At 56.0% G+C, this 21012-nt stretch overlaps 2 protein-coding genes across 3 annotated transcripts in view; both read left to right on the forward strand.

Moving 5' to 3' along the window:
* The first annotated feature begins 202 nt into the window (after window positions 1–202).
* On the forward strand, window positions 203–15280 carry ZC3HC1 (zinc finger C3HC-type containing 1). The gene is made up of 10 exons (XM_064142770.1): window positions 203–457; window positions 2699–2809; window positions 3853–4004; window positions 6175–6258; window positions 6769–6896; window positions 7523–7680; window positions 9042–9267; window positions 11428–11634; window positions 12600–12803; window positions 14792–15280. Exons 2-10 carry the CDS (start codon window positions 2745–2747, stop codon window positions 14858–14860), a joined length of 1293 nt encoding a protein of 430 aa, XP_063998840.1. The 5' UTR covers window positions 203–457; window positions 2699–2744; the 3' UTR covers window positions 14861–15280.
* Window positions 15281–17695: 2415 nt separating this feature from the next.
* UBE2H (ubiquitin conjugating enzyme E2 H) overlaps window positions 17696–21012 on the forward strand; it is a 66450-nt gene continuing 63133 nt past the window's right edge. Inside the window, exon 1 of one of the 2 annotated variants that reach the window (XM_064142773.1) lies at window positions 17696–18201. In XM_064142773.1, coding sequence (XP_063998843.1) covers window positions 18149–18201 — 53 coding nt within the window. In that variant the 5' untranslated portion in view covers window positions 17696–18148. The remainder of the gene's footprint in view (window positions 18202–21012) is intronic. The other variant, XM_064142772.1, reaches the window with a different exon arrangement.

Below are 21012 nucleotides of genomic sequence, written 5' to 3' on the forward strand. Positions count from 1 at the left end.
TCTTGCGCGGCGGCCTATGAGCCGCGGGCTTGTTGGCAGGCGCGGGCGGGCCGCGGCGCTGCGCGGAGGGCTGCGGCGGGAGCGGGACTCGCAGAGCGCCCGAGCGGCTCCCGAGCGGCTCCCGAGCGGCTCCCGAGCGGCTCCCGAGCGGCTCCCGAGCGGCGCTCCCAGGCCCCGCGGCGGAGGCTGCCCCGCGGCGGAGGCGGCCGCGCACCGCTGGCGCTCGGTGCGGGAGCGGCGTGGGGTGATGGCGGCCCCGCGGCGCGGTCGGAACGGTCCCGCACGGCCTCGCTGCCCGCCCGCCCGCCCCGAGCCGTGAGGGCTGAGGGACCAAGCTGGCGGCGCCCAGCGGCGGGGCGCCCCCGGGGGCCCGGGGCAAGCCTCCTGCCGTCACCCCCCAGCAGATCCGCGACCTCATCGACGGCGGCATCGCCCCCGAGGGCGCCGGCCCCGATGGGTGAGCGAGAGCGGGCAGGCCTCGCTGGCACCGGGCCTCAGAGGGGGCGCGGGGCGGCCCGGCCGTGGGGCACCGGCGGCGGGCGGCGGGGGGGGGAAGGTGTGGGAGCCCCCGGGGTCGTCGGGGAGGGTTGGGGGGCGCTGAGGGGCCCTCGGAGACCGCCCAGAGCCCTCGAGGAGCACTGGGGGGCGATGGTGGTGGCACAGGGAGGGACCTGGGGGGCGATGGTGGTGGCACGGGAGGAGCACTGGGGGGCGATGGTGGTGGCACAGGGAGGGACCTGGGGGGCGATGGTGGTGGCACGGGAGGAGCACTGGGGGGCGATGGTGGTGGCACAGGGAGGGACCTGGGGGGCGATGGTGGTGGCACAGGGGGGGGCACTGGGGGGCGATGGTGGTGGCACAGGGAGGGACCTGGGGGGCGATGGTGGTGGCACAGGGAGGGACCTGGGGGGCGATGGTGGTGGCACGGGAGGAGCACTGGGGGGCGATGGTGGTGGCACAGGGAGGGACCTGGGGGGCGATGGTGGTGGCACAGGGAGGGACCTGGGGGGCGATGGCGGTGGCACAGGGAGGGACCTGGAGGGCGATGGTGGTGGCACAGGGAGGGACCTGGGGGGCGATGGTGGTGGCACGGGGGGGGCCCTGGGGGGCGATGGCGGTGACGTGGAGAGGGGCTCTGGGAGACGGTGGTGGTGGCACGGAGTGGGGGTCCTGGGAGTACTGATGGGACGAAGGAGTACTGGGTAGGCTGGAGAGACTGAGGGGGGTGGGAGGCAATACTGGTGGCACTTGGAGCACTGGAGGGCCTGAGGGGCGCTGGGAGGCAGTGCTGGCAGCGCTGGGAGACAGTGCTGGAGGAACTGAGAGGCATGGGAGGGCAGTAGTGAAAGCTGGGAGCTAACGGAACACTGGGAGGCTGCAGTGGGAGGCGTTGGTGTGCCCTGGGGGGGACTGGGGGCAGGTGAGTGCAGCCTGAGCCAGCTGAGCTGGCCACCTAGTGGGGTTCTGACCCAAAAAGTGTAGGGTCACACTCTGGAGGGACACTGAGAGTCACAGGAGCTGCTGCTGGGCGCTGGGGAGTCTGGAGGGCACTGGCTACACTGGGTAGCTGAGGTTTGGGAGTGTCTTGCTAAAGCCAAGCAACTGCCTCCCTCAGGTGTGTGGTAGACCCAACTACACCTGAATTTTGGCTCGTGGAGGGGTGTTGGAGAGAGCAAAGGGCAGTGCTCACCACGGGTCTGGTGTTCCTAGCCTGAGGAGCCCACATTCCAGCCATAGATGCTAACACTGGGAGCTTGGAAGCATCCTCAACTCCCAAGAGATGCCACAATTCTTGATCTGCCTTTAATGGGCTCAGAAAAACCCAGTCCCTGTCTCTTACTTTTCCTATCAAGTCCCACCTGCAGCTGCTGTCAGTCATCATGAAATGTTTAATGCTCACCTTTACTTGTGCTCATTTATTAGTATGTTAGTGAAGGGATTAAAAGGTTGGGGTTAGGGGCTGTGGAGAAGGGGTTGCTGTCAGGAGACACCTGTAGGGTTTAGGGGCTGTGGAGAAGGGATTGCTGCAAGGACACACCTGTAGGGTTAGGGGCTGTGGAGAAGGGGTTGCTGCAAGGACACACCTGTAGGGTTTAGGGGCTGTGGAGAAGGGATTGCTGCAAGGACACACCTGTAGGGTTTAGGGGCTGTGGAGAAGGGGTTGCTGCAAGGAGAAACCTGTAGGGTTTAGGGGCTGTGGAGAAGGATTGCTGCAAGGACAAACCTGTAGGGTTTAGGGGCTGTGGAGAAGGGGTTGCTGCAAGGACAAACCTGTAGGGTTTAGGGGCTGTGGAGAAGGGTTGCTGCAAGGACAAACCTGTGGGGTTTAGGGGCTGTGGAGAAGAGGTTGCTGCAAGGACAAACCTGTAGGGTTTAGGGGCTGTGGAGAAGGGGTTGCTGCAAGGACAAACCTGTAGGTTTTAGGGGCTGTGGAGAAGGGTTGCTGCAAGGACACACCTGTAGGTTTTAGGGGCTGTGGAGAAGGGGTTGCTGCAAGGACAAACCTGTAGGGTTTAGGGGCTGTGGAGAAGGATTGCTGCAAGGACAAACCTGTAGGGTTTAGGGGCTGTGGAGAAGGGGTTGCTGCAAGGAGAAACCTGTAGGGTGAAAGAGTAGGAAGCATTTTGTACATCTTTGTTACTAAAGTCTCTCCAGGAGAGCACAGATGCTTTGTTTGATGACCTGCACTTCCTTTTAGGAAGGACACATCCAACTGGTCAGAATCAGCTAATGGAGCTTCTCAAATGGATGCTCTTGCCTTGGAGTCTGCCAGCAAGGAGGCCTATTTCAGCAGAGTGGAAACATTCACCATATCCTTTCTGACGTGGAGCTCCCAGCTGTCCCCTACTCTGCTTTATTGTCACTGTCCCCAGGGCTTCCCCACAGGCTCCACCTTCCCTGGGGCTTTTCTATGACTGAATAAACCCTGGCCAAAGCTTTTTAATCCATAGAATCCTAGAATGGTTTGACTTGGAAGGGACCTTAAAGGTCATCTAGGTCCAACCTCTCAACATGAACAGGGACACCCCCCATCCAGCCTGGCAAGGTCCCTCTGCAGGGCTCTCCTGCCCTCCAACAGCTCCAAACTGCTCCTAGCTTGCTGTCATCTGCAAACTTACTGCTCCTGGACTCAATCCCCTGGTCCAGATCATCAGTAAAGATATTGACCAGGACTGTGCCCAGCACTGATCCTTGGGGAACACCACTAGTGCCAGCTGCCAGCTGGATGTGGCACCATTCACCACCTCTCTCTGGGCCCAGCCCTGCAGCCAGTTCTTGACCCATTTCAGAGTGAATCTGTCCAAGCCAGGAGGGGCCTGGAGCACAGCCCTGTGAAGAGAGGCTGAGGGAACTGGGGGTGTGCAGCCTGCAGAAGAGGAGGCTCAGGGCAGAGCTCATTGCTGCCTGCAGCTGCCTGAAGGGAGGCTGTAGCCAGGTGGGGTTGGGCTCTGCTGCCAGGCAAGCAGCAAGAGAACAAGGGGACAGAGTCTGAAGCTGTGGCAGGGGAGGTCTAGGCTGGATATGAGGAGGAAGTTGTTGTCAGAGAGAGTGATTGGCACTGGAATAGGCTGCCCAGGGAGGTGGTGGAGTGGCTGTGCCTGGAGGTGTTGAAGCCAAGCCTGGCTGGGGCACTTAGTGCCATGGTCTGGGTGCTAGGTTGGGCTGGCTGAGCTTGGAGGTCTCTTCCAACCTGCTTGATTCTATGACAATCCTCATCCAACCTGGCGTTGAACACCTATAGGGAAAAGGCATCCACAGCCTTCCTGGACAACCTGTATCAGTGTCTCACCACCCTCACTGCAAAGAATTTCTTCCTAGTCATTTATTGGGTTTTAGCCTTAACTGTGAGCACCCTCTGAAGTGGGCAGGCAAACCCCATGAGCTGTCTCCCCTGGTTTGTGCCAAGTATGGCTGGATCAACGTGGAGTGTGACATGCTGAAGTGCTCCAGCTGCCAGGCCTTCCTCTGCATGAGTCTGCAGCTCGCCTTTGATGTCAACAAATGTATGTGTGCTGGGGTACAAGGGATGAACTGGAAGGTTTGGGAGGGGGTATATGTTCTGCAGAATACTTCCTAGTGTCCAACATAAACCTCCCCTGAAGTGGCTCTGGGACACAAGCCCTGTGAGGAGAGGCTGAGGGAGCTGGGGGTGTGCAGCCTGCAGCAGAGGAGGCTCAGGGCAGAGCTCATTGCTGCCTGCAGCTGCCTGCAGGGAGGCTGTAGCCAGGTAGGGTTGGGCTCTGCTGCCAGGCAAGCAGCAACAGAAGAAGGGGACACAGCCTCAATCTGTGCCAGGGCAGGTCTAGTCTGGATGTTGTTAGGAAGTTGTTGTCAGAGAGAGTGATTGGCATTGGAATGGGCTGCCCAGGGAGGTGGTGGAGTGGCTGTGGCTGGAGGTGTTGAAGCCAAGCCTGGCTGAGGCACTTAGTGCCATGGTCTGGTTGATTGGCCAGGGCTGGGTTGGGCTGCCTGAGCTTGGAGGTCTTTTCCAACCTGGTCACTTCATAGAATCAATCAGGGTTGGAAGGGACCACAAGAAGGTGAGGAGGAAGTTGTTGAGCAGGAGAGTGGTGAGAGGCTGGAATGGGTTGCCCAGGGAGGTGGTTGAGGCCCCATGGCTGGAGGTGTTTGAGGCCAGGCTGGCTGAGGCTGTGTGCAGCCTGCTCTCAGGGGGGTTGGAACTGCCTGATTCTTGTGGTTCCTTCCAACCCTGAGTGATTCTATGAATGGTCTGACCTGGTGATCTTAAAGATCTTTTCCATCTGGAGTGATTCTGTATGTCCCAGCCAAGGCTGACAAGTGCAGCATGGAATATGGGGAGCTGCATGAGCATTTTTTGGGTCACTCTGGATTTTGACATCTGCTGTTTGTTCAGATTATCTCTTTTAAATAAACCTTGGCCTAATTATTTTGGTGGGAACTGCTTTGCTTTAGGCAAACCTAAAATAACAACTGTTGGAAGAAAGGCTTGAAAAAAGATAATTGGGGAGAAAAAGGAATGGTTTGGTTCTGAAAGATGTGAGTAAGATCAGTTAGGTATGAAGTCTTTTTGTGGGAAGTGCATTTCCAGCTGTGGCTCTGATTTGGCTCCAGCAGCCAGAGTGCAGGGGTCAGGAAAGTTAACCAGGAACTGGCAGCAGCCCAGGAGGTGAAACTGGCAAGAGCAAGTGGCTCTTGTGCTGGTGGCTGGAATGAGCTGTGCCTCTGCTCTGATGTTTCCCTGCTCCGTGGTGGCTGTGCCTGGGATTCTGAGGGGATTTTGGCTGCAGGGAGATGAAAGTGCTCCTGTGGCACTGATCATGATGTGGTATGGGTTGAAAGGGACCTCTGGAGATGGAGTCATAGAATCATAGAGTCAAGCAGGTTGGAAGAGACCTCCAAGCTCGGCCAGTCCAACCTAGCACCCAGCCCTGGCCAATCAACCAGACCATGGCACTAAGTGCCTCATCCAGGCTTTGTCTGAACACCTCCAGGCATGGCAACTCCACCACCATCCTGGGCAGCCCATTCCAATGCCAATCACTCTCTCTCCCAACAACTTCCTCCCAACATCGAGCCTAGACCTGCCCTGGCACAGCTTGAGAATGTCTCCCTTGTTCTTTCTGCCTCTTCTTAATGCACCCTAGGAGATTATTTGCTTTCTTAGCCACAAGGGCACGTCAGTGCCCCATGGAGAACATCCTGCCCACCAGGATTCCCAGGTCCTTCTCCATGGAGCTGCTTTCCTGCATGTTAGCCCCTCAGCTGCACTGCTGCCTGCTGGTGTTCTTTCCCAGACACATTGTGGAGATAACCCCACTGAGCTAACTTGCCTTGGTTGCTGCAGGAGCTGCCACTCCCTGCTTGCCTGCAGCTCCTTTTGGTGGGGAAGAAGATGAGCATGAAGTGAGAACTTCAAACCAGAAGCAACCTGTTCTAGTGGGAGGTGTCCCTGCCCATGGCAGGGAGTTGGAACTGGATGATCCTTGAGGTCCCTTCCAACCTAAACCATTCTGTGATTCAGACTCTGCAAGCTACAGCCTCAGGTGGCACCTGTCACCCAAGCCATGCTGAGCAGGAGGAGCCAGGGGAGCTCTCATAGCCTGCTGCTGCCTTCTCCTGGCTTGGTTTTCCCAACTCTTCCTGGAGGAGGTGGCTCTGCAGGGCAGTAGGAGCAGGATCTTTGCCTTGCAGATAAGGAGCGCTGTGTGGAGCTGAAGAAGGCCTTGTGCACCGCTCACGAGAAGTTCTGCTTCTGGCCAGACAGTCCCTGCCCAGGTTGGTGTCTCCAAGCCCAGCTAGTGTCCAGGGCCACATTTAGTCCTTTTTTTCCCTCTCTCTCTGTCCTTGCTCTTGTTTCCTGTTGTAGGAATTGTGTTCTCAAAGCAGGCAGTGCCATCAGTCTCCTTTTTCCACACAGGGACAATGAAACGTGGTGGGAAGGCAACATCTCCTGAGCAGCAACCTTGCCCCAGGCTGGGCTGTACCCAACCTCTTAACATTTTTTGTGTGTTCTGGCCTGTTAAAGTGCTTTTTGGGTTGTAATTGCTGGAGGGAACAGGGGAGAGTGGATGGCTTGGGATGTTCTCAGGGTGACAGATCTCATTTTCTGAGCTGTGCTGCATGGGGAGAGGTGGTTGTAAAGGGAGAAGGTTGTGCTCAGCTTCTCTTTTGAACCCAGGAGACTATGGGGAGGTCTTGGCTGAATTCATCTCTTGTCCAGTGGGGTAAGGAGGAGGTGGGAAGGTTGATGGCACAGCTCAGCCCTCCCCTGTTTGCTATCACCAGATCGTTTTGCCATGTTGCTGGTGGATGAACCCAGAGCCCTTCTCCAGGACTTTCTGGACCGCTTTCAGAGCCTGTGTCAGCTGGAGCTGCAGCTGCCCTCCCTCAGACCAGAAGACATGAAAAACATGGTGAGTTCCTGGCTGCCCCTAAGCCTTTGAGGAGTTCAACCCCCCAGTGATGATGCCAGGCATAAATGGGATGTGCAAACCCTGACCAAAACAGTTGTGAGATCCAGAGTGAATGCTCCAGCTTTCCAAGCAGGCAAAGCTCAGCCCTGGCTCTGAGTGGTCACCACCTTGGCTTTCTCTTCAGACTTCACCATGTGGTGGCTTCATCTCCTCCTGTTTCTGGAAGCACATAAAAGGGGATTTTGGAAAGACTCATCTGCCATGCAGGCCCTTGAGCAGCAGGCACAACTGTCACTAGGATGTTGCTGTTAGTGTCCAGTTCCCACTCCACATCTATCTCAGTATGCATGGGACTCTGTGGTACCTGGCAGAAGTGATTTAGGGTCCTCCAGACTTCTTTGGGAGCTCTCCTTGGCATCTCCCACCTGTGTTTGTTACCTCCAAGTGTTCCATAAGATAAAGCAGTTATTGGATCACCGCAACACTTAGTGCCATGGTCTGGTTGACTGGACAGGGCTGGGTGCTAGGTTGGCCTGGCTGAGCTTGGAGGTCTCTTCCAACCTGCTTGATTCTATGATGGAGGTGTGTTTTGACTGCCAGCTCTGCCATCTTTCTCTGCCCCACAGGCCTTGACAGAGGAGAAGATCACTCTGCTCCTCCAGCTCATTGGGGAAGAACTAGAGCACAAAACGGAGGAAGAGAAACCACCCATCAAGTCTGCCACAGAAACCCTGCAAGTGCATGTTCCTGCCTGCATCCTGGCTCTGTGTGGCTGGACTTGCAGGTGAGTGGTGCTGTAGGACTGATACCAAAGTGTCTGTCCTGCTTGTGGTTGCTGCTGAAACATCTCAGAGGCTGGAGGGATATCACCCTGGTTGCTGTGGTTGGAAAGTAGAGATCATCCTGTCCTACCACCAAAAGCAGGGGTACCCACAGCAGGTTGCCCCCAAAGCAGGGGTACCCACAGCAGGTTGCCCCCAAAGCAGGGGCACCCACAGCAGGTTGCCCAGGATCACTGTGTCCGGGTGGGTTTTGAATCCTCCACAAGAGACTCCACAACCTCTCAGGGCAGACTGGTCCAGGGCTCCAGCACCCATTAACAGATCCTCAGTAACACTTCCACTGCTGGTCAGGCCTGAGGGAAAGGAGGAAAGGTTCATGTCCTGAAGGTAAAGCAATCTCTTACAGTCCAGGCTGGAACAGGGCTTGTGCTGAAGGACAGTGGAGCTGCTGCAGTGTCTGGGCAGCTCTGGAGCTGAGGATGGGGACACTCTTGGCTGTTACTCCATAATTGAGTACATTATGGCAAGCCAGGAAAGACATAGAGCTGTTGGAACAAGTCCAGAGGAGGCCACAACAATAGTGGCAGGGCTGGAAGCTCTCTGCTGTGAGAATGGGGTGAGAGAGTTGAGGTTGTTCAGCTTGGAGAAGAGAAAGCTCCAGGGAGGCATTCTGGTGGACTTTCAGTAGTTAAAGTAGCTGAAAAGGAAGCCAGGGACAGACTTTCGAGCAGGGTCTGTTGTGACAGGACAAGGGGTGGTGGTTTGCACCTCAAACCAGAATAGAGTGAAGAAGAAATTTCTGCTGAGAGTGGTGAGACCCTGGAACATATTTCCCAGAAAGGTGGCAGATGTTCCATCCCTGGAACCATTCCAGATCAGGTTGTTTGGGGGCTCTGAGCAACCTACTCTAGTTGCAGCTGTCCCTGCTGACTGCAGAACTGGACAAGATGACCTTGAAAGGTCCCTTCCAATGCAAACCATCCTGCAATTCCTGTGTAACCAAACCAGTTTAAATTAGTGCTATGGATCATGAAACCAGTAAGGTTGGAAAGATCTCTTAAGATCATAGGTGGGTTTTAACCACAGAGTTAGTTAGTTTGGAGGAGACCTTTAAGATCCATCAAGTCCAACTGTTAACCCAGCACTGCCAGCTCACCACTGGAACATGTCTGTCCAAAGTTCATAATGGACTTGTTTTACTTCTCAGTTCATGGGGCTACAAAACCAGTGAGGTTCCCTCAGCTCAGGGCTGCTGGCTCAGGTCCCTCACCTGAGACCATCCCTGTGCTCTGCCTAACACCTGCAACTCTTCCCACTCTTGGGGAAGGGCCTGGGCTCATCCCTGACCTTTCTGTGCCTGCAGTGCTCCATCTGGATCCCTGCACCTCTCTGTCATCACCTGCTCCCACTGCATGAGGAAGGTGGGACTTTGGGGCTTCCACCAGCTGGACTCTGCAGGGCAGGAGCTGGACTCCTCTAGCCCAAGCAACACATCACCAGCATCCACCGAGCGCTTCCTGCTCCTGCCCACATCTCCAAGGAGGATGCTGACACGGAGCCAGGATGTGCTTCCTCCAGGCTCTGAGCAGGTATGGCCCAGCACAGGCAGCTTAGGCTGTCTGGGTGATACAGGGGCACCAAGGAGTCGAGATTGGTTTAGTTTAGATGTCCACTGCGTCTGTGAGGAGGCTCAGGGATGACCTCATTGCTGTCTGCAACTACCTGAAGGGAGGCTGTAGCCAGGTGGGGTTGGTGTCTTCTAGGCAAGCAGCAACAGAACAAGGGAACACAGTCTCAAGTTGTGGCAGGGCAGGTCTAGGCTGGATGTTAGGAGGAAGTTGTTGGCAGAGAGAGTGATTGGCACTGGAATGGGCTGCCCAGGGAGGTGGTGGAGTTGCTGTCCCTGGAGGTGTTGAAGCCAAGGCTGGCTGGGGCACTTAGTGCCATGGTCTGGTTGATTGGCCAGGGCTGGGTGCTGCTAGATTGGACTGGCTGAGCTTGGAGGTCTCTTCCAACCTGCTTGATTCTATGATTCTAAGCTGTGCCAGGGGAGGTCTAGGCTAGATGTTAGGAGGAAGTTGTTGGCAGAGAGAGTGATTGGCATTGGAATGGGCTGCCCAGGAAGGCAGTGGAGTTGCTGTCCCTGAAGGTGTTCAAGAAAATCCTGGCTGAGGCACTTAGTGCCATGGTCTGGTTGATTGGGCAGGGCTGGGTGCTGCTAGGTTGGGCTGGCTGAGCTTGGAGGTCTCTTCCAACCTGCTTGATTCTGTGATTCTGTGAGTCTAAAATCAGCCTCTTCTGAGTTAGAATGGTTTTGGTTGGAAAATACCTCCAAGATCTTCAACCCTGAGCAATTTCTCTTCCTTGCATCTTTCTCATCCATTAAATGATCCTTCAACTCATTGGAGAGCATTCACCTCTGGCACTGCACTTGGTTTTTGCTCTGCATCACATCTGAGCAAGCTTAGAATTGCTTCTTGATCGCCTCTGACTTCAGCTGCTGTTGTCCAACAAGATCATTGCTGTTTAGATTGGTCTTCTTGTCTGTTCCACTTCAGGTCTGAGCTTGGATTGTCCTCCTTGTTTTCAGGGAACAGGGTGGGTGAGCAGAGAGCTTGCTCTTCTGCCAGTCGTCAAATTCAAGCTATAGGATCTCAGATGAATTCCACACTATGCTTCCTCCCATTGCAAAATGCTTTTGTCTATGATGGGTTTTTCCTTGCTGTTTCAGAGCTGCCTGGGTCCACATTTAGGAAGCCATGAGGTGTCCAAGGTGGAAAAAGCCTTGAGATACAAGGTGCCAGGAGGAAAACAGAGTTATAGAATCATAGAACCGTTTTGGTTGGAAAAAACCTTTAAGATCCTTGAGTTCAGCACTGCCAGGTCACCACTAAGCCATAGCCCACAGCACCACATCTCCCATGGCTTTGAAATGCCTCCACAGATGGGGATTCAAACCACCTCTCTGGGAAGCCCATTCCAGGCTTTGACAACCCTTTTGGGGAAGAAGTTTTCCCTCATGTCCAATATAAACTTCCCCCAGTGCAACCTCAGGCCATCTGCTCTTGCCATATCATCATTTTGGTGCTGTGTCTCTAGTTGTAGGCAGCATCCAATTGCTTCTGCCTTTGCTCTTTTGCTCTCTGTTGCTCTCTGTTACTTCTGCCTTTGCTCTTTGCTCTTGCCCTTTTGCTCTCTGTTGCTTCTGCCTTTGCTCTTGCCCTTTTGCTCTCTGTTGCTCTCTGTTACTTCTGCCTTTGCTCTTTGCTCTTGCCCTTTTGCTCTCTGTTGCTTCTGCCTTTGCTCTTGCCCTTTTGCTCTCTGTTACTTCTGCCTTTGCTCTTGCCCTTTTGCTCTCTGTTACTTCTGCCTTTGCTCTTTGCTCTTGCCCTTTTGCTCTCTGTTGCTTCTGCCTTTGCTCTTGCCCTTTTGCTCTCTGTTGCTTCTGCCTTTGCTCTTGCCCTTTTGCTCTCTGTTCTCTCCTTCCTCAGCCCTCCTGTAAGAGGCCACAAAAAGGACCTTCCCAGCCTGCAGTTTTTGTAACTCAAGGCTGCCTTCACCCATGTCTAACTAGACTCATCCGAGTTGCTCCCAGTGTGAAGGGAAGTTGCATGGATCCTGCTGGTCTGGCTGAGAAGACTTCGACCTCCTGTTTGAGCTGGACAGGGTCCCCTCAGTGTCCTTCAGGCAGAGGACATGCCGGCAACCGAAACAACTCCATTCATGCCTTGTTCTTTCCCTGCTGGCAGCACGAGAAGAGCCCATCCCCAGCAGCCGCCCGCCCTCGGGGCTGGGATTCTCCGGTGGCGGCGGAGCGGAGCGAGGCGGAGGTGGGCAGCCCCAGCCCGAGGAGCCGCCCCATCACCCGCAGCATGGGGCAGGGGGAGAGCGTGGAGGTGCCCTCCAGCCCCCTCCGCAAAGCCAAGCGGGCTCGGCTCTGCTCTTCCAGCAGCTCGGTGAGTCAGGCTTGCATGGGGGAGGAGGATGTGGGCAGCCTTCTCCTGGCTGCCCTTGTCCACATAAGCAGCTCAAAGCTGGCATTGAGGCACAGCTGGAGTCTGTTTGAAACCATATTGTTGCTGTTGAGAGCCCTGCAGAGGGACCTGGCCAGGCTGGATGGGTGGGCAGAGGCCAAGGGGATGAGACTGAACAAGGCCAAGGGCAGGGTTCTACACTTTGGCCACAACAACCCCAAGCAGCACTACAGGCTGGGGCCAGAGTGGCTGAGAGCAGCCAGGCAGAGAGGGCCCTGGGGGTGCTGGCAGAGAGGAGCTGAAAATGAGGCAGCAGTGCCCAGATGGGCAGCAGAGCCAATGGCATCCTGGGCTGGCTCAGGAGCAGTGTGGGCAGCAGGACAAGGGAGGTTCTTCTGCCCCTGTGCTCAGCACTGCTCAGGCCACCCCTGGAGTGCTGTGTCCAGTTCTGGGCTCCTCCATTGCAGAGAGATGTTGAGGTGCTGGAAGGTGTTTGGAGCAGGGCAGCAAGGCTGGGCAGAGGCCTGGAGCAGAGCCCTGTGAGGAGAGGCTGAGGGAGCTGGGGGTGTGCAGCCTGCAGCAGAGGAGGCTCACGGCAGAGCTCATTGCTGTCTACAACTCCCTGCAGGGAGGCTGCAGCCAGGTGAGGTTGGGCTCTGCTGCCAGGTAAGCAGCAACAGAAGAAGACACAGTCTGAAGCTGTGCCAGGGGAGGTCTAGGCTGGATGTTGTTAGGTAGTTGCTGGCAGAGAGAGTGATTGGCATTGGAATGGGCTGCCCAGGGAGGTGGTGGAGTCTCTGTGGCTGGAGGTGTTGAAGCCAAGCCTGGCTGGGGCACTTAGTGCCATGGTCTGGGTGCTTGGGTAGGGCTGGGTGCTAGGTTGGGCTGGGTGAGCTTGGAGGTCTCTTCCAACCTGCTTGATTCTATGTTTCTCCTCCTCTCCTCAGGACACTTCTTTGAAGAGCTTCTTCAACCCCAGCTCTCAGCATCGTGATTGGTGCCCTTGGGTCAACACAGTGCAAGGAGGGGAAGTCCTGGAGGATAAATCGACAGAGAAGGAGCCTGAGAAGGCAGATCCAGGCTGGAGGGTGGTGCTGAACAGCCTCCTTGCCACCAGAAAGGGTGACAGAGTGCCTGAGACGGAACCTGTGGTGAGCCTGTGGGATCCCCAAATCCAGAGCTTGGCATACTGATTGCCCCAGCCTTGCTCTGGGCTCAGAGCCTGTGGGCAGAATCTGGGATAGATGGACTTTGTCTGGGCTGAAAGCATACCCAGCTGGGTGCCAAGGGCCAAGCATGTGTCTCCAGAGTGCCAGTTTCTGCTCTGGCTGTGCTGGCAGCCTGTAGGGCCAGGTCTCACTTGCTACAAGGACAAGTTGTGTGCAGCCCAGCTTGAGGGCTGCTATAAATAACATTCCTGCCCCAGCAGCCCAAGATTCAGTTTCACTTCACACAATCAGAATCAGATTGGAAGATACACTGTAAGACCATCCAGTCCAACCATGAACCCAGCACTGCCAGGTCACCACTAAACCACGTCTGTCAGCACCACATCTCCACCACTGCCCTGGACAGCTTGGGCCAGGTCATGTCCAACCTAAAATCCCCAACTCAAGACCATTTGCTCTTGACCTATTGCTTGTTACTTGGGAGAAGAGACCAATCCCCACCTGGCTCTAGCCTCCTTTAAGGGAGAGAGTCAGAAAGTTCTCCCTCAGCCTCCTTTTCTACACGCTGAGCAATCCCAGTTTCCTCAGTTGCTCCTCTCCAGATCTGTTCTCCAGACACTTCACCAGCTTTATTGCCCTACTCTGGACTTATTCCAGCTCCTCTTGGAGTGAGTGGCCCGAAACTGAAGCCAGGATTTGAGGTGTGGCCTTACCAGTGCCCAGAAGGCTGAAGAGGAGGCAGCAGTGCCCAGATGGGTAGCAGAGCCAATGGCATCCTGGGCTGGCTCAGGAGCAGTGTGGGCTGTAGGACAAGGAAGGTTATCCTGCCCTTTGCTCAGCACTGCTCAGGCCACCCCTGGAGTGCTGTGTCCAGTTCTGGGCTCCTCAATTCAGGAGAGATGTTGAGGTGCTGGAAGGTGTCCAGAGAAGGGCAACAAAGCTGGTGAGTTGTACCCAAAAAATCTGAAGATCATATTGGGTGATTCTGTGCTCCACAACCTCCCTGGGCAACCTGTGCCAGTGTCTCAGCACCCTCGCTGCAAAGAACCCTTTCCTAATATCCAGTTTGAATCTTCCCTCTGCCACTTTCAACCCATTCCCCCTTGTCCTGTCATTACAAGACCTTGTCACTAGTCCCTCCCCAGCCTGCCTGTAGGTCTCCTTCAGCTACTGCAAGGCCACTCCAAGGTCTCCTCCAAGCCTTCTCTTCTCCAGGCTGCACAGCCCCAGCTCTTGTAGCCTGTCCTCAGAGCAGAGCTGCTGCAGCCCTCTCAGCATCTTGGTGCCCTCCTCTGGGCTGGCTCAAACACTTCCATGTCCTTCTTGTGTTGGGGGCTCCAGAACTGCCCCCAGGACTGCAGGTGGGGTGTGAGGAGAGCAGAGCCAAGGGGCAGAATCCCCTCCCTTGCCCTGTGCCCACACTGCTCTTGCTGCACCCAGCACAGGGTTGTGTCTGGGCTGCACTCACACTGCAGGCTCCTGTGGAGCTTTGCATCACCCCAGACCCAAAGAATAAGCCATAGGACAAGAAGAAGTGGCCCAAGTTGCACCAGGGAAGGGTTTAGGTCAGAACCCAGAGGGGTTGTCAAGGCCTGACCAAGCTGCCTGGGACAGTGGTGGAGTTCTCATCCCTGGAGGGATTTCAGAGTCCTGTAGATGTGGTGCTGAGGGCCATGGTTTAGCAGTGGCCTGGTAGTGCTGGGTGGGACTTGATGATCTTAAAGGCCTGTTCCAACTAAATTGGTTCTGTGATTGAGTTGGAGTCTTGCCCTGCTTCTTGCTTGACTCTTCTTTGGTTCTTGAAAAGAAGGCTAATGAAGTGGAGCAGATTGGTGTCCAGTTAGGCTATCTGCATAGGTTTCCTTTGCTGCAGTTTCTCCTGGCTTGCTTTGTGAGCAGGTGATTGGTGCCCCAAGGTCCTGTTGCAGTGCCTTAACCTCTGCTCATGCCTTTGCTCCCCTCTCTCGTAGAGCCTCTCGGTGAAGTCCTGCAAGGTGTTCCGCATTTTCCGGCAGTGGGAGAGCATGAATTCCTCCTGACTGCCTGCTGCCTCCAGGAACTGCTGCTGCTGCTGCCTGGCTCCTGCCCTGGGGCACCCTCCTGGTCTGCTAGAGATGGTAGAGATTTGTTGCTTCCACAGCAGCTCCACGCCCTGAGAAGGAAGGGGATGCTGAGGAGGCTTCATGCCCCGCAGCAGCTGCTGAGACCTCCCTTCTCCCTCATCTGCCTTCCTCCACACCTCCCCTCCCCCCTGCCTTCACAAATTGCTGCTGTAGCCCTTGGCCCTGAGGACTTCATCGGCCTTGTCTTGGAGCTGGGAGGTGCTGCTGGCACGCAGGGCCAGCCAGGAGGTGGTGGTCACCTTAGGAGGGTGACCATCTTGTCCAGCTGTCACCTGCCACCAGCAGCACAGGGAAGTGATGCCAGAGGGGAATAAACATTTCATTTGTTTTTCTTTATTCTTTTTGGCTTCCCCTTGCCACTGTTGGGGTGGGAGGAGCTCTGAACTTAGCATTTGAATCCTGTATCCCTTGGGATGCACTTCCTTGTGCAATAAGTGTCTGGTTGCCCTCCTTTCCTGCTCCCCCTCCTCGTTTTGCTGCCTCCTCTCTCTGATGTGGGCTTTTTGCCGTTGTCTCAGCCCCTTGTACACACAGAGATGCCCCTGACCTTGTTCCCTTGTGCTTGCTAGTGTTGAGCTGGAGGCTGATAGCCTCACTAGGGTGGGAATCATCCAGGTTGGAGTGCAGGGATGCTGCCAAAACCTCAGAGGAGGTGAGTTAAGGCTTCCTGCAAGGCTGGGTGTCATGGAGCTGGGGGTCTCTGTGGAGGCAGCAAAGACTCTGAGACCCTGATCTGCCATCTCTGCCCTTGAGGATGTTGGGAAAAGGACTTTAAGGAGTTGGATCTCCTCTCCACACACATATGGAACAAAGGAATCCCCTTTGGAAGAGGAGCTTCTGCTTTGGTTGGCCCAGCTCTGGGGTTTCTTCTGCATCTCCTCTTGTGCCATCTTCTTCGGGGCATTTTCTGGCCGCGTTGTGCCTGGGAGGACAGCAGTTGCCTTGGTCAGGGCTGTTCCCTGCTCTTCCTGAACCCCAAAATTTTTGGGTACACCTCCTTACCCCAGGGCTTCTCCTAGGAGACACCCTTTACCTTCTGCTTCTTGAGTGGGTGCTGGCAGGAAGCCTCCTGGGGAACAGCAGGAGTATGGGTGGGTCACCTTCCTTCCCTCAGGATCATGATTGTGGAGACCTGATAGGGAGCTGCTTCACCCTGTGGCCATGATGGGTTAGGAGTGGGGGTAGAAACAGGGTGACACCCCCTCAGTGGGGTGAGGATGAGCTGCTGAGGGTCTGGGCTCTGCAATGGCATAGCGAAGAGATCCTTCCACAGCAGCCCTTGTCCCCAGCAGCCCACCATGGTTTCCCCTGGCTTCCCTTCAGTGTGCCCTATGGTTCACCCTGCTGCTTAGAGCTTCCCTTTTCAAATGACTCCCCACACTCACTGCATCTCTCGTGGCTTCTGACACCCACTTTGTCCTCACCATGGTCAGGGAACCTCCTCCCACCCTTACAAACTGCTGGGGAAGACCATGTCCACGTGCCAGGGTGGGCAAGGCCACCCCTGCCCATGCAGCCCAATTTTCAGACCTGGCAGGACTAGGAGGGCTCCACAAACCCACATGTGGGCTGGCTGCGTGCTGCAAGAGTGGCCTTGAGGCATCCAAAAAGGGGACAAGATGCTATCATGTCCTCATCCCCCTGAAATGATCTCCATGGCAGAGCTCTGCTTTTACACAGAAGAAATTCAAAGATTTAAAGAAATTAAGAGAAAACTCTGATATTTTTTCCCCCTCTTCTTCCACTTGCCTGGAACTGGTCAGGGAGGGGAAATGGGGGACCCTCTATCCCAACCTTTTCCATGTTCTGCCCAAATATAACCACATATTTCTTTGCCTCCCCAGATTCCCTCACCTAAGGTGGGGATCCACACTCCCTCAGCCTGTTGCATCCTGCCCCAGCCCAACTAGGGGCCGGAAAGGAGCACTGGGACACACAAGCACACTTGTGGGGTGAGGTTCCCTCTTTACTTGAGCTTTTTAGCAGTTCTTCAGCTCTGTTTCCTTCCCACGTGAGGAGGAGGAAGTGGTGGGGCAAAGTTTTGGGGTGATGCCAAGGTCAGGAATGTGGGATATCCACTCTGGGTGTGGACTTGCCACGCCAGCCTGAGGAGATGCTGGTTTGACACCTATTAGTGTCATCGTCAGACATCCTGCTGTCACCCCCAGGGTGGTGGCAGGTGCCTCCTACATCCTGCTGGGTAAGCTGAGGCACTGGGAAATGCTTTGCCAGTGTCACAGCGGAAGGCCAGCGTGGTGACTCGTGCTGTGAGGCCTGGCCATCTGCTGCAACCCTGCTTCAGTGGCTTCATCCAAGGTGACTGCCTGCCCCACCTTGATGTTGGCAGATTACACCGAATTGGGTGGGATTCTTGATCTGCTCAGAGGTAGCAAGGCTCTGAGGTTGGATCTGGCCAGGCTGAATTGGTAGGTGAAAGTCAGTGGGAGAAGGTTCAGTAAGGCCAAATGTCATAGCCTCATGAGTGCAGCAGGCTGGAAACCACCCAACAAAAGAGGACCTGAGAACTTTGCCAACAGGCGCTGAAGATGGCCGAGAAGATTGCCAGCATCCTGGCTTACATCACCAATACTGCATCCAGCAGGTCTAGGATATGGACAGGGCACTTTAGCGGGCGTCGTGGTGTTGGACTGACTGTTAGACTCGATCCTTAGAGGTCATTTCCAGCCCTTCTGATTCCCTGTCCCGCTGCTGTGGACATCTGCCCTGCAAGCTCAGTCCGGCGGAGCCGGGTCTCGAACCCGTGAAGCTCTGCTCATGTCCGAGCCCACCGCACTACGGCTCCCGGCGTGCTGCGCGGGTGGGCGGGGCCGCAGCAACGTTCTCAACGCAGCCAGTAGGAGCGCCCCGGGGCGGTGAGGTCACTGCGGGTGACGTCAGGGGTCCAGAGAGAGGCTCCGGCAGAGGCGGCCGGAGTGGGGCTCGCTGCTGAGGGAGCGGAGCGAGAGCGGCGGCCGTGGGGGGGGAGCACCGGGGCGGCACCGCCACCGGAGGAGGGAGAAGAAGAAAGCGGAGGCAGCACCGGCAGCGACAACAGAGGCGGCGGCGGGGGAGGATCCCAGCAGCTCGGAGCCTCGGCGGCCCCCCGCTCCCCTCGGTACTGGGTTTTTCCCCCCCACCTCGGTCCGCGGCCGTAGCGGCGGCGCTGACAGCCCGCCCGGAGCACCGGGGGCGGCCGCGGCCACCATGTCCTCCCCCAGCCCGGGCAAGAGGCGGATGGACACCGACGTGGTCAAGCTGTATCCTTCCCGAACCCCTTTCTTAACCGCCACCCTTCCCCCCTCTCCCCGCCGCCCTCGGGCGCCCCGCGGGGCTGAACCCGCCCCCGCCCGGGCCTGCACTTGGCGGGGAGGGCACCGGGGACCCCCCCGTCTCCGGTGTCGCTCCCTGCATCGCCCCCGGCGGCGGCAGCGCCCCTGTCTGAGGCCAGGCCTAGGCCTCTTCCCAGAGCTGAGGCTTGGACCTCCCCCCCCCCGTCAGATCCATGAGCGAACCCCCCCCTTACCGGGGCGGTGGGGAGCGAGGCCTGAGCCTCCCTCTGCCTTATTTCTGGGGGCTTGCCGCCCTCTGGAGCTTGGCAGCCACCATCCGGGGTGCCTCGGGGGTATCCCTGTAGGTGTCCCCCGCAGCCTGCCCTGCACCCCTCACCTCGGCCCCCAGCTTTGGCCTGCCCTGGCCTACAGCCCAGGCACCGGGGAAGAGCGAGGCAAGGGGGAACAGCCGCAGCCCGAAGAAAGCCTTTTGTGGGGCCTGTTAGTATTTCCTCCCCCGTTTCACTCTCTGCTTCACGAAGCTTCTGCTGCTGGCTTAGGGATTTAATTTTGGGGGGGGAAGGGAGGGGGTCCGCGTGGGGGCACGACGAGGTTGGCCGAGGGCTCCGAGGCCCTCAGCCCATCTCACAAGAGGTCCTCGTTTATGTAACGCTTCAGGTTGGGTTTGGCTCCTCTTCTTTTCATTCCTTCCCTGCCTTCCTCCCTGTTCTGCCATAGATCTGTTTGTGTTTCTCCTCCTTTTTCGTTCCTGGCCCTTTCCGCGGGGGCAAATCCTTATTTGTTTCTTTCTGTCTGGAGTGTGGGTGGCATTGGAAAATATCCTCGGGAATTCGGTGCTTAGGATTGCTTTATTAATAGTTGTTTTTTTTGTTTACGAGGTGCTTGGGCTTTAGGGGGGGGTGGTTGGGGGGGCGGGGAAGGGAGGGGGTTTGGAAGTGGGGTAAGAAATGACACCAGTGGCTGCAGTGTTTTTCGGCTCTGTTGGCTGAACGGGCTTGACCCTCTCCCCCAGGGAGGACTCTTGGTGTGGCCAAGAGGGTCGAGAAAATGAGGTTTGGTTTAGTTTTCCAGAGAGAGATAAACAAACTTCGCTTGGATTTTGTGGGTTGTTGTATTTTTTTTTTGGGTGGAAGTAGTTGGGGGGAGGTGGGGAAAGGAGGGAAGGAGGAGCAGCAGCGACAGCACCGCTGCTGATTGTGGTGTTGAGGGGTGGCTTATCGAGGGGAAACTTCTGCTTGGTGTTCCGCCTGTGCCTTTCTCCGGTACAGAGCTGCTTTTCATATATATATTTATATACATAGATTTTTTTTTTTTTTTTGCCTTGTTTTGAAGCAAATAGGAAATGACTCCCGATGGGGCTTGAATCGGAGCTATTTTTATCTGGGGGTTTAAAGTTACACACATGTCATACTCTGCCGAACGCCAATTGCAATCGATGCTTAATCGCACCGGGAGGAGAGTTGGGAATTCCAGCTGGTTGGGGTGGAAAAGGGAGAATCTTGCTTTAGGGGCAGCTTGGAAAGAGATATTTTTGTGTGTGAGCTTGGAGAAGAGCTGAGGCCCAACCTCATCCACTGCTGTTCTTTCCCTTCCCCCTCTCTCTTTATTTGCCCCCTTTTTGTTCGGTTAGGAGCCGGCATCGCAGCGTTTTAGGAGACAAAGAGCAGGTTTTCTTCAAGTGGCTCTGCTCTGTCTTTGGCTGTGTGGTGGTAGGTAGAAAAAGCCCCAAATATCTGGCATTCCTCCCAGCACACTCACTCTCTTTCTCACCTCCCCTCTTCCCTGACAAAAGAAACCCAAAGGCTTCTGCAAAAGCCGAGCCCTTGTTATTGTGGACTCAACCTTCCTGGTGGCTCAGAGGGGGCAGAGCGGTCGGGCTCCTGTGGACAACAAACTTAGGAAGTTGGATGTGTCAGATGACTCCTCTCGCCGCTCCTCCCTTTCTCCCTCCCTCCCTCCCCAGCCTTTTTTTGTTTGTCTGCCTGACTTGCCTCGCCTGCCCTGGGTTGGTTGAGCACAGCTCGCTAGGCCCAAGCTCCTGAGACTCTTCCCTAGGGAATCTTCCTCTCTGGAAGCTGCTTGGAAACCAGACTCTGCTTCCAGATGTGGGAATGAGAATGGTCTTGGTGGTCACCAGAGGAGAAGGGGCTTGTCTGAAGGAATGTACTTGAAGGCTGCTCCTCCCTGGGGCTTCTTCTTGTGCTGGGCTTTGGTTTTGGGTGGGTTTTTTGCCCTTCTTGCTGCCATTTTCACTACAGTTTCCCTTTTTTCGTGTCTGATGGAGAATAATGGCACGGATTTACAGCCTGCCAAGGGCTACCTTTTTCAGTGAGGTGGTGTATGGGGGGGGTGATGGCCACAGTGAAAAACCTGGCTGCCTTCTCCTGCGCTTGACAGGTTTAAGGGAGCCGAGTGGGGTCTTTCTATCATTCCCCTTTTCAATCCTAACACGTCCGTGTCCTTTTGTGGATGCCTCTTTGTGAGCAGGGGAAGGAGGGGAGAGGTTCCTCAGCTGGCAGGAGGGGGGGGCAGAGCTCTGTGTGTGTGTGTGTTAATGTGTTGAGCTGATCTTTAATAATCGCCCCGCCGCTGGTGTGCTGAAACTCTGAGTCACTCCTTGCTTCTCTCTCCCCATCACGTTGTGCAAATGCTGGGGTTTCATGCTGCCTTTCTCCCTTTTTCTTTGGGGGGGAGGGGGGCTGCTGCCCTCTTACCATGCTCCAGTGTACCTGCAGAGTTGGGGCATCACTGCTTATTCCCCTCCCAGCTTGGAGCACA

The sequence above is a fragment of the Pogoniulus pusillus genome, chromosome 4, assembly GCF_015220805.1.
Source record: "Pogoniulus pusillus isolate bPogPus1 chromosome 4, bPogPus1.pri, whole genome shotgun sequence".
Classification (NCBI taxonomy): Eukaryota; Metazoa; Chordata; class Aves; order Piciformes; family Lybiidae; genus Pogoniulus; species Pogoniulus pusillus.

What these genes read in the sequence shown, in the direction of transcription:
- ZC3HC1 (XM_064142770.1), top strand. Translation starts at nt 2,745, where the DNA reads ATGGATGCTCTTGCCTTGGAGTCTGCCAGCAAGGAGGCCTATTTCAGC. An exon ending in CGCCTTTGATGTCAACAAAT is followed by an intron (nt 4,005 to 6,174) that starts GTATGTGTGCTG and finishes TTTGCCTTGCAG; the next exon opens with ATAAGGAGCGCTGTGTGGAG. An exon ending in CAGAAGACATGAAAAACATG is followed by an intron (nt 6,897 to 7,522) that starts GTGAGTTCCTGG and finishes TCTGCCCCACAG; the next exon opens with GCCTTGACAGAGGAGAAGAT.